Raw genomic sequence first — 12,481 nt, 5'->3', positions numbered from 1 at the left:
CAAATCCTGGCACTAGCCATTACCACCTCTTTAATCTAAGCTTTCAGTTAGTTTCCTGAACCACAAGGCAGATAACTAAATCATAGAACTGTTAAGAGAATCACATTAAATGAACAGATCTAGATATTATTGCTTGACACAGAGAAGGCACTCAACAAATGTCTCCTCTTTTGTTCCCAAAGTGTGTCATCTTTCTATCTCTAGAAACTTATTGACTGGGGTCATATTGACCCTTTCCTCAGTGACCCAAACTCAGCTCCACTAGATAATGTATGAAATTCAATTATCCTGAGAATGAAACTCTTTCCTGAAGGTAAAATTCATGAACAGAAGTCAGACATATTGAAAAGTGGAATGAAAAACAGAAGGCTAATAAAAACAGATGAGCTGGGGAATGGATGGTATGGTGAGTTCTGTTAAGGGGGTTAAATAGGAGGGAGGACAGTACTAGTTTGTGTTAGAAAGTCTGCTGCTCAAAAGAGATAAAACAGTCTATTTTTCTTCATATATTCACAAGTCTATTTTGTAAAGGACCATCCATCTACTTACAAGAGTAAATAGCAATTTATGTCAAAAATAAATAGTATTAAGATCATCTATTTGCTTTACTGGTCATGTATTTCTGAAGAGAAAGAAATCAAGTCAGTAAAAGGTTTATCAATTATGAGATTTCATCCAATTCTCTTGTTTTTCTTTCCACATTTCCTGCTTACATCTAACAGAACAATTTCCTTTTATGTTGTCAATGACAGTAACTGCTTAAAAATCTGTTTTTAAAAATAGAGAAAAACATTTAAAAATAACTAAATCACATTATAGCAAAAAAATTATATTGCCAACAAAATTTAACACTTAAAGTTTTTATAAAAGATAAATTTTGATTTTTCCCTTTATTGTATTATACCTGAAAAATGAAATCACTTAACATGAATTGATACAGAATGTCCGTGTAACTCTATGGTGAAAAAAAGAACTACATATTTAAAGAATTTATATACTACTAATACTCATGGTAATTTCAAACCTAGTAGCATTGCTATAGCTTCAAATTACTATTATTTGGGACTAGTGTTGGAAATACAGGGTACAAAGCTTTTTAGGGTCCAGCATACCAGAAAAATTTAAATTTACATTGCCTGAGAGTTAAGTACTCTGTGGCATTACAGTGTAGAGACCCTAGTAACTGCCATGTCTTTCTCATAAGTCTCTTAAAACAGGCTAGAAATATGGAAAAATATTCAGTACCTCATATATATATTTAATAACAAAACTACTTCCATTGACTACTTTTTACCCAGAGTGATTAAGGACAATAAAATAGGAGTTCTTGTTGCTTTATTATCTGATGAACTGCTAATAAGCTCCCATTAGAAGTTCCTTAGACATTACACCAAGTCTTCTTGGTCTTCTGATCACATATATATATATATTATATATATGTATGTATTCATATATATATATGCATTTTTCAAGTAAAGAAATGTTTAACAGATGTAAACTATTTATTGAATATTTGCCACCAAATATTGTTAAATACATTATCTTGCAGCATATAGCTTTCAAGTTAAAATGTCAGAAACAAACACCAATATTTACAATTCTTTTAAGGAATGTTATATAATGACACATTAAGGCGTAAATTCTTTTGGCTTATAATTCTTAAAAGAATGATAATAGCAAAAGTGATGCAAAATCTTCAGTGTGAGATTATGATTAAGCTACATTTTACAAAAATATGGTGTAAGATGGCAATAATCCCATTCAACATCCTGGATTAGATCCCTTCAGGAGGGACTGATAATTTATACAGTCAAACTTTAAAATTTACAGATAAAGGCAGTTTCATACCGCCACTGAGAAGTACATCTCTTAACATATACAACTTTCAGGCCACAGTTTTGAAGGTCTGAAGTATCAAATTGGTTTGATGAATTAGTCGGTTGGCACTTATGAACACATTTATTGCCCTGTTAAAAAAAAGAACAAGTATTAATTTTAACCAAAACTCATTCTTAAATATACTTATACTTAATGTCATTAACAGCAGCAATGACAACAATTTAGAAAAAAAGACGATTGGTAATATCATAACTTTTATTCCAATTTGGAACTGAATGGTCCTGCATCATTTGACACTATCTAGGAATTACTGCCCCCTAGTGGTTCTAGCTGGCAATAAAGTGTTGAAGGGTTGATAATGATTGGTGGCTTCAACTAGTTTATTTATAGGTCAATAGTGGTCAAAGAGGATTCAGATGTGTTCTCCAGTGGTGGTTCCTAGAAGTTACCAAAATAAAATCTGCTGAAGTATTATACTCAGTCTCAAAATCTGTATACCAACAGGCATAATAAGTACTTTACGAAAAACTAATTTTAATCCGATTCATCACAAACTAAACTATTTTTAGAATTTACTTTTAAAGCAAAATAATCATGTGATTTCAATATTTGGGAGCTGACAACACCTAATGTTCTTAAAAATTACTTTGTGCTGCACCCCATTCTCCTATCTGCCCATTTTCATGTGAAAGGAGCACAAAGTTGATGCCCTGGTCTCATTATGTGGTCTCATCAACTTCAGAGTTATTTTTTTTGAAAATATTTATTTATTTATACAAGAACCAGGGTACAGGCTAGATGCGTGGGAGGGTGAGCGGATTCACCAGAGATGGAGCTGGGAGCAGAACAGGCAGACTGACCAAAACACACTGCTGAGGGGAGCAGTGGGTGAGACAGAAGGTCTGCTTCTCCATGTAGGATTTTTGCCAGCCGGCCGGGATAGAACCTGCACTGCAGAAGCTGCGAACAGCCTCACAGTGTGGCGCTTAACCGCCTGAGCCATCAGGGAGGCCCAACTTGAGAGTTATTACAGCTACTAAGTTTTATCTTCATACCAAGACATTTCTTAAAAAGAATCTGAAAAAATTAACTGAATGCAAATATATCCTCATATATTGAGGTACTTATTCCAACGTGGAACTTAATTAATTAGAATCAAAAATAATGTTCCCGGGCTTCCCTGACGGCGCAGGCAGTTGAGCGCAGCGCTGTGAAACTGTCCAAAGCCTCTGCAGTGCCAGTTCGATCCCTGCCGACTGAGAAGCAACCCACATTCAGCAGACCTCTCCTGTCTCGCCTGCTGCTCCCCTCAGCAGTGTATTTCGATCATTCTGCCTGTTCTGTTCCCTACTCTGTCTCTGGTGAATCCTCTTACCTCCCACACCTCTGGCCTGTACCCCAGTTCTTGTATGCATAAATAAATGAATCTTTAAAAAAAATAATGATCCCATCATGTATTCTTTAATGTGCTTTTGGTTATTAGGTTTCACAGAGGACACACTGAGGAAAAAGAGATATATTTATTTTCAGACATCTGTTACTATTAAACTAAGCCATCAAGGATCATGTCCTCTAAACAAACAATAATTCTATGAAATAACACCACCAAGGCATTAGTAGATTTTTAGTGAGGGATCTTTAATTTGTAACATAAATATAAATATTTCAACCTGTTTGAACTGCTAAGAATAGCTTTGCAAAGTAATAACTATTATAATGTATTATTTTTTAAGTATTATTACAATATTGTATTGATTTGATGGACATAGGGACCTTAAAAATTCAGTGGTAAAATATTAGAGGTCCCTGTCAATTATATAAGAAATAATCATTATTTAGATTTTTTGACTTTAAACACTTATAAAATGCTATACCCACACAATAGCTAGCATTCTATTTGAAGCACAATGAACATCCTGTATGGTACGATACTGCAGGAGATACGGTCTCCACATCAGCTTAAACATTTCAAGTCCGTGTGTACATAATAAAAAACAAATTTTCCCATCTTTCTAGAGTATTATACAACCAACTGTATGTAAATCTTAATGCATGATTTACCTGTTTAATATAATTCCTACCCAATTAAGAGTGATACTGTGAAAGCCCTTCCCCCACTGCCTTCCTGGACAAAGGATCAACAACTTTGCACACTTTAAAAACACCTGGAATACTTTATAACACACCTACACCCTGGCCTCACACTTAAGTGAGAATCTCTGAAGGTGGGGGCAAGGCACTGGGAATTTTTTTAAACTAACCGCAAGTGTTTCTAATAAGCAGACAGGATTGAGAACCACTACTCTAACTTTATTATAGCAATTCTCAATACATCTGCAGCAACAATATCATCTTGGAAACTTCACAGAATATTCTTGGGTCTACTCCTGGCTTAAAGAACCAGAAACTCTGGGAAAGCAGTATGTGCTTAAACAAGCACTGCAGGTGATTCTACTATGTAAGTTTGAGAACCACTTCTTCAGGTAGTTGGTGAAGTAAACCAGTAAGCCCAACTTCACTCACCAGGTTTATGTTAGTCTGTAAGCTAAGAATACTTTCATATTTTCAGGTGGTGAAAATACCAAAAAAAAAAGAAAAAAAAATCCAAAAAGAATGGTATGTGACAAGCAAAAATTATGTAAAATTCAAATTTTGTGTCTACAGATAAATTTTATTAGAATACAGCCATACCCCCTTGTTTCCCACTTGTCTTCACTGCTTTTAATGTATAAGAGTAGAGGTGAAGTGAGTAGCTGTGACAAGTCCACCTACCTTAAAACATTTGCCATCTGTCCCTTTTCAGAGAAGTCAGTTAATTTCTGCTCTACAATAGTGGAATAATTGGCTTCCCAACCTCTCACTTCCTATTTTTAATTATCTAAGTTACAACTGGCTTGAGTATTTATAGCAAAGGGTATGTAATAAGAAATAATCTATATAGCTATGCTATCATATAAAATCACAGATGAGAAATGACACTTACTTGCCATCTTTAAAATAGGTTTTCAGAGTATCACTGAAACTTTTGGAGTATTTTACAAATTCTTTCTTTTGGTGTTCCAATGCCTACAAGATATAAAAATAGTAAGAAAAAATAATAAATAAGAAAAGAGAACAACACAAAAGCTAAGGTGACATAAGATTACAGAAAACAGGGGATGGATAGACAAGCATTTTTAAGTGTTTAAAACAATGTATTTAAGTTCAAGGAAAACCCAGAGGCTAATGATTCAATAAGTATCAATAATCAAACCTTAATATTTTATCAAACTAGATGTAAATCAACATTGAGGATGACAGATAAGCAAGGCTTCTACTAAACTTACCCTGCGATTCTGGTATTGATATTTCTTGAAGACATTATTCACTGTATCAAGAAGTTCTTTTATTGCACTAGCTATATCCCTGTTAAGGAAGGGAAAAAGAATCTTCTTAAAAAGTCACACCTATAAAACCTTTGCGCTTATATATATGTATTTAAGAATTACTAATCATACTGTTAAACACCATATGAACACTTTGTCAAAGGTAAACATTTATCCAGTTGGTTGAGTGGATGTTTTAGACTTCACCTTTCTGTGATCTTCACTTCTGCATTGCTGACCAAGATTTCAACGATTAACATCGACTTTCCCAAATCGTTAACCTTTTATTCATCATTACTTAATAAGTTTCTAAGACTATACCCCTGTCTCTCAACTTTTCCAGTTATGACTTTTTCTAATCTCTAGGTTAATGTAGCTATTTTTCTATTTCATGCAACTCATTTTTTTTTTTAACACTTTAAGTTATATACCTAATAGTTCTGATGTTCCTGGGGCCTTCCCTGGTGGTGCAGTGGTTAAAGTCTCAGCACTATCACCAGCCAGTATGACATGAGTTTGATCCCTGGCCAAGGAGTTAACCCACATGGTGCAGCAGACCTCTCCCGTGTTGCCCGCTGTTCCCCTCAGCAGTGTTATTTCAGTAGATCAGCCTGTTCTGCTCCCCACTCTATCTCTAGTGAATCCTTTTACCAGCCACCCGCACCTCTGGCCTACACCCGGTTCTTGTATGCATAAATAAATCTTAAAAAAAATAAATATCTCTTCCTCACATGCAGCTCTTTTATCTCAGGGGCCTCCCCTGGTGGCGCACAGGTTGAACGCTGGGATGCAAAGCTGCCCTCAGCCTCTTCAGTGCGGTTCGATCCCCGGGCTCCGGTGAGGGTCCCACATGGCATGACAGACCTCTCTTGCCGTGCCCACTGCTCCCCTCAGCAATGTATTTCGTCACTCTGCCTGTTCTGTTCCCCGTTCTGGCTCTGGTGAATTCTCTCACCCTCCCGCGCTTCTGACTGTACCTAGTGCTTGTATAAATAAATAAATAAATCTTAAAAAAAAAAAAAAAAAAGACATGTTTGCCCTCTACCAAACTTTTGCTGCCATTATTTCCACTATTTAAATTAGTAGAAGAGAGAATATTAAAATATTCCACCACCTTAATCTTTTCAGCTATCATCAATATCTTCCTCCTCTTCCTAGGAACAAAAGGATCATATTTCTCATTTGAATTGACTATTCTTCCAATTTTTTTTTTAAAAGATTTACTTATTTATACAAGGATTGTTTACAGGCCAGAGGCGCAGGAGGGCGAAGAGGGAATAGCAGGCGAGACAGGAGAGGTCTGCTGCACCATGTTGGTATCTTCGTAGCCAGCTGGGATGGCACTCATGCTGCAGAGGCTTGGGACAGCTTCACAGCGGTGTGGTCAACCACCTGTGCCACCAGGGAGGCTCTATTCTTCCTATTCTTGAACCATTTCTTCTAAACTCTGTGTCTTGTACCTATGCGCCCTTTTCAATTTCTACTTTTACAGCATTTTTATATTGTCAAACTGATCATAATGTAGTTCTGCATTCTCAGATAGCTTCACATTCTGTAAGGCCAATCTTTTTCACTTCCATTCTCTTAATGATAAATTGCTACAAAAACTTCTGCCAGACAAATGCAATGCAAATGAAGATATAAAATAGTAAGACCTATAAATCTAAACCATCACAAGCATTTTCTCATTAACTTTTTAATGAGAAATGTCAGAATTTAGTTATTTCATATCTAAAATGTTTCAGCTTTGTTATTTTTTTTTAAAATATTTATTTATTTATTTATACAAGCACTGGGTATAGTCAGAAGCACGGGAGAGTGAGAGAATTCACCAGAGCCAGAGCAGGGAGCAGAATAGGCAGAAGGACCGAAGTACACTGCTGAGGGGAGCAGCGGGCAGCAGAAGAGGTCTGCGTGCCATGTGGGATCCTCGCCGGCGGCTGGGGATCGAACCAGCGCTGTAGAGGCTGCGGGCAGCTTCACAGCCCAGCGCTCAATCGCTGTGCCACCAGGGAGGCCCTCAGCTTTGTTCTTAAAGGCAAAATCCAAGAAGCAAAGTGTCCAGATTTCTGTGTACATGTAGTGTGTTTCATATTTCTATTAACTTAGTATGAGGACATTCTAAGAATTACAAGTATACAGAATATTGTATAAAGAAATATCTTAGCCTATTCTACAGTAGTGATGACATTCTAATAAATATTTCAACAAATACTTATTACTTCCTATATGTAAAACACCGGTTTCAGGCTGAAACATTACAGATATTTAAATAGGACAATGGATTTTATATAGAAATGAAATCTGTCCAATCATTTTTTTGTCCCTAGTAAGAGCACTTTTAGTTATATGACTGTCCCTCTCATTTAGATTTCAAGCAAATTTAATTCTTCTGTATTGCTATGATAAGCATGAATGCATTACTGCTTAATGAGTATCTTAGGATATTCTATTAAGTGAGAAAATTTTCAAATTCAACAACTAAATAATGTCAAATCTCTGAATACAAAAAATTTTCAAATACACAATTTAATTCCATTAAAAAAGTACACAATGGAACAAATTAGGTATCAGACAGATGTTTACACACAACCATAGTTTGTGGTATACTTAAATATTCTGCTACTGAAGGATTATAAATGTATGTATAGGGGTAATCAACAAGATGAACATATGTTGTTCCAAATATGTCTTGGTTGGGTTCCATAGGTCAAAGAGTAATTCTGAAACTGGATGCTTCCTCCTGGGGAACATAAGACAAAACAAAACAACCAAACAAATAGGGGCGGCAAAAGAGAAAAGGGAAAGTTTGCTGTGTGGGGCCCCATGTCAACTAGTGATTACTGGGAATTTGCCTATACTTTAAAAGACTGCTAAACAGGGCCTTCATGGTGGCGCAAGGGTTTGAACATCAGCACTATGAAGCTGTCCGCAACTACTGCAGCACGACTTCGATCCCCAGCCAGGAAGGTGACCCACATGGTGCAGTAGACCTCTCCTGGCTCACCCGCTGCTCCCCTCAGCAGTGTATTTCAGTCAGTCTGCCTGTTCTGCCCCTCACTCTGTCTCTGGTGAATCCTCTCACCTTCTGCACCTCTGGCCTGTACCCCAGCTCTTGTATGCATAAATAAATCTTTAAATAAATAAATAAAATAAAAGGCGGCTTAACAAAACAAACACTATCTAAGTGATTCTGCTAATGAACCACTGTTTTGGGAACCTAAAGCCTAGAGGTAAAGTTTGACCCAGTACTGACATGAGAACCTAATAAAGAATTCTATAAACCAATCTATTTATCCCCAGGCTTGGTCTTTTCTAAATCCGATCTGCAGCTTTTTGTCAAATATTATGTCATCTGTCTGTTCAAAGAACTGCATTTTATTTATAGTACCAAGATTTGCTACCAGGGAAAGCTAAATTGTGGTAGCAATTACCTGAGGGTTTGTTTCCTACAAGAGAAAATACGAGGACAAAAAAATTCTTCAGAGCAATTAAGCATATAAGGTAAGAGGAAACTTGAGGGTAAAATAACTACAATGTAATTATATACATCTGGAGTTACGGATTCTGAGCTAAGATATATAATATGGGTATATTCTAAGAAAGGAATTCTGCATTCTGCAGCTATTCGGTGGGACAAATTTGGGAAAATATAAACACTGAGAGGATAACGGTTATCAAATGAAATGTAAACATTCACTCTATCAAAAAATTGCATGAAATAGTAATTTCTAATTACGTCACCCAAATTTGTAAAGCATGTTTATGCAAACACTGTAAAGGAAGGCAATTTCTATACTAAATGTTTAATTTGGTCTAGAACCAAACCTTGGTGAATTTTTCACCTATGAATATGCAAGTAAAGATTACAAAGAACAAATAAATAAATGTGTAACTTTCTACTGTAAAGACTAGATGACGAGTTTCTACTGGTCATCCATTAATTGGAATGTATCAGACTTAAACACTGAAGTAATAATATTTGCGTAAGCAATAAATGTAATCAAACAAAACATTCAATAATTAAAATAACTTTAAAGCATTTGTTTGCTGCATCATTTTTCTTAATCAACTCGATAGAGAAGGGGGAAAGTCCTATTTCATAGTGTTACAGCATATATTCAGAGTATGCTAGGTTCAGTGCTAAGCACTTTAAGCACATTTCTTTCAATTCTTATGGATATCCTCATTTTCACAGGTAGAAACTAAAATTACTGAGGATAAGCAATTATCTAAGACCATAAAAGCTCAATGTTGGAATGGAGACTCAAATCTAGGTCTGCTAATATATATAAACCACCTGAATAGTTAACTGATAGGTATCATTTTTCTACTCTAATAGAAACTATAACATGTACAGGTACTTGGTACCTGCACAAATAAAGTAAATATATTTGATAAACGCTTATTGGAAAACATTGCTAAAAATAAGATAACAAATGTGAGAATGTAAAATATTAAGAAAAATAGTCGCTGTTCAATACGCCAAAAGGATAAACCAGTTTATTTTGTTGCAATTTTATCCATCAACTTGTGAACAGATAAGCAGAAGTGTAGCAAAATGTATTAATGAATGTAGATATACTATACATATCAATCAGTGATACAAATAATTACACCACAAAACTGTGGTGTAATTCATACATAGTTGCTAACATAGTAACTATGTATGTTAATTCATACATAGTTGAATTTTAGGTTAGGAAATAATATATAACATCATCTACTTCTCATGGAATATTATCCTTTCTAAAGTGATTATGAAACTAATTTTAATTATCATTAATTTCAACTCAGTTGTGCTGAGTACAGCCCAGAACACTACAATGAAATATTACTATTTCCCCATAGAGTCAAGATGCTAATTCAGCCTTTGTCAATGATAATGGACAATACTCTCAGGCTTTTTGACCACAATTTCCTTATGATTAAAATAGAGTTGTTGGGGCTCCCCCATGGCGAGCGTTTGAGCGCTGGGTTGCGAAGCTGCCCGCAGCCTCTGCGGTGCCGGTTCGATCCCCGGCTGCTCCCCCGGCCACCGGAGGAGGGTCCCACATGGCATGCAGACCTCTCCTGCCGCCCGCTGCTCCCCTCAGCAGTGTACTTCGGTCCTTCTGCCTGTTCTGCTCCCCGCTCTGGCTCTGGTGAATTCTCTCACCCTCCCGCGCTTCTGACTATACCCCAGTGCTTGTATAAATAAATTAAATAAAATAAATCTTAAAAAAAATAAAATAGAGTTGTTAATAACGTGGTTCTCAAACTCTCTTTTTAGAGCCACAATGGGTTTAGCACAGATGCCTCAGGAACTCCCTAGGGAAGTAAAATAGTGTCAAGGCATCAAGATAAGGGTTTTGGGCCTACCATTTCTACTGAGGCTTCCACAACACTATTCACAAATTCCATTACCTATGCTGGCATTTTATATAAGATGTCCTTTATCACACTTCTTCCAAAAAGTAAAAAAAACTTTTTCTCCCTCAATTATCAGTACCAACATTATGAATCCACAATTGAGAAATAGCAGAGAAATCCCTGGAGTCGAACTGCTTGGGTTTAAACACAGCTCTACCAACATATAAGATCTGTGGCCTTGAGAAAGTTACTTAATTTCTTGTGCTTCACTTCCTCATCTATTATTGGGGTGTTGTAATAAGTAAATACATGTAAAGTGCTCTAGATTTTAGAAATAAATGTGTCTGAGTTCCTTTTATGTCCAAACACATTTCCTTTAAAAAAAAAAAAAAATCCAGGGCCTCCCTGGTGGCACAAGGCACAAGGGGTTAAGAGGCAACCTATGAAGCTGTCTGCAGCCTCTGCAGCATAAGTTCAATTTCCAGCTGGCCAGGGAGCTACCCACACGGTGCAGCAGACCTCTCCTGACTCACCCACTGCTCCCCTCAGCAGTGTACTTTAGTCGATCTGCCTGTTCTGTTCTCTGCTCTGTCTCTGGTGAATCCTCTCACCCCCCACACTTCTGGCCTGTACCCCAGTTCTTGTATGCATAAATAAATAAATCTTTAAAAAAAAAAATCCACAACAGTTGACTTCTTTCCTGACATATTAAAAATAGTTAAAGGAAGTTGGGTTTTCCTTTAAAGGCAAAATATTTACCTTAAGGATTATTCCTGTGAAATGGATTTTGGCTAACCAATGAATAGCCTTTATTGTACTTTCTGGTCCTCAATTATTGTCAAAGAAGAGGAGGGTCAAGTCTTCATAGTTGGTTTGCATACCCATAATGAATCATTACTGTCTAAAATGTGACATACTCTTCCCTCAATATCACTCAAAAGAGGTGCCAAAACCAGTTAAAACAACATATTGCAATGGTAATTACAAAGAATGCTTTTTCTTTTTTTTAAAGATTTATTTATTTATTTATATGAGAACTGGGGTACAGGCCAGATGTGCAGGAGGGTGCGAGGATTCACCAGAGACAGAGCGAGGAGCAGAACAGGCAGACTGATGAAAAACACTGCTGAGGGAGCAGCGGGCATGACAGGAGAGGTCTGCCGCTCCATGTGGGACCCTCGCCTGCCGGCTGGGATCAAACCAGGACTGTAGAGGCTGCGGACAGCTTCATAGCGCTGCATTCAACCACCTGCGCCACCAGGGGAGGCCCAAGAATGCTATTTCTGAGAGATGAGGTTAATACTTCAAGTGTGCTTCCTTAGGTTCTTTAAATTTAGACACGGTGTATGAAGCAGCCTGTCCCAGAACAAGACCTGTGCTAAATCTTTACTTTCTAGCATTTTCTACTTGTGGTTATACTAAAAAGGTAATGCCATTATAACTATTCCCAGCTTTCTTTTGTTTTCCATAACTGAGGCTGAAGAAAACGAGCATTCTTCCCTCTTTCTCCCGTCCTCTTGCCCCTGGTTTATTACCACTGACATAGCTAGGATGCCCCTACTTGCTGTTGCTCACCAGTCAGCCTTCCAGTCTCAGTTCTATTCTCATTCTTCTTTAACCTGCATTCCAAAGGCAGGGGCTTTATAGTTCACAATTTGATCCAAACCAGAAAATGCTAGCCACACCTAAGAGTACATTACTATCCTAAAGACTTGTGTTATTTTTGGAATAAAAACAATAATGGTTTCCCCTGTTATCAACAATCTAATTTATACAACTTCTCTATTCACTTCAATCTGTCATTTACATATTTCCATTATTTATGTGGTTCAAATTACATTTCAGTTTATTTACAATTCATTCACTGTTGCTAAATATAATAAAAAATGTTATTATACTCTAAAACTAAATCCCACCACTTAGAA

The 12,481-nt window shown here is 36.7% G+C and overlaps 1 protein-coding gene across 3 annotated transcripts in view; it reads right to left on the bottom strand.

Annotated features, from left to right (window-relative positions):
• Positions 1-872: 872 nt before the first annotated feature.
• The window catches only part of PDCD10 (programmed cell death 10), a 49,399-nt gene continuing 37,790 nt past the window's right edge, over positions 873-12,481 (bottom strand). For 2 of the 3 annotated variants that reach the window (XM_037525750.2, XM_037525749.2), the window contains exons 6-8: positions 5,166-5,244; positions 4,823-4,905; positions 887-1,967 (exon numbers count right to left, since the gene is read on the bottom strand). In XM_037525750.2, the coding sequence (XP_037381647.1) occupies positions 1,886-1,967; positions 4,823-4,905; positions 5,166-5,244 (244 nt within the window). In that variant the 3' untranslated portion in view covers positions 887-1,885. Of the gene's footprint in view, positions 1,968-4,822; positions 4,906-5,165; positions 5,245-12,481 lie in introns of all 3 variants that reach the window. The other variant, XM_037525748.2, reaches the window with a different exon arrangement.

The sequence above is a fragment of the Talpa occidentalis genome, unplaced genomic scaffold, assembly GCF_014898055.3.
Source record: "Talpa occidentalis isolate TD23 unplaced genomic scaffold, MPIMG_talOcc4v2.1 talOcc4.4, whole genome shotgun sequence".
NCBI classification, from domain to species: domain Eukaryota; kingdom Metazoa; phylum Chordata; class Mammalia; order Eulipotyphla; family Talpidae; genus Talpa; species Talpa occidentalis.
This window is presented reverse-complemented; position numbering and strand designations above follow the sequence as displayed.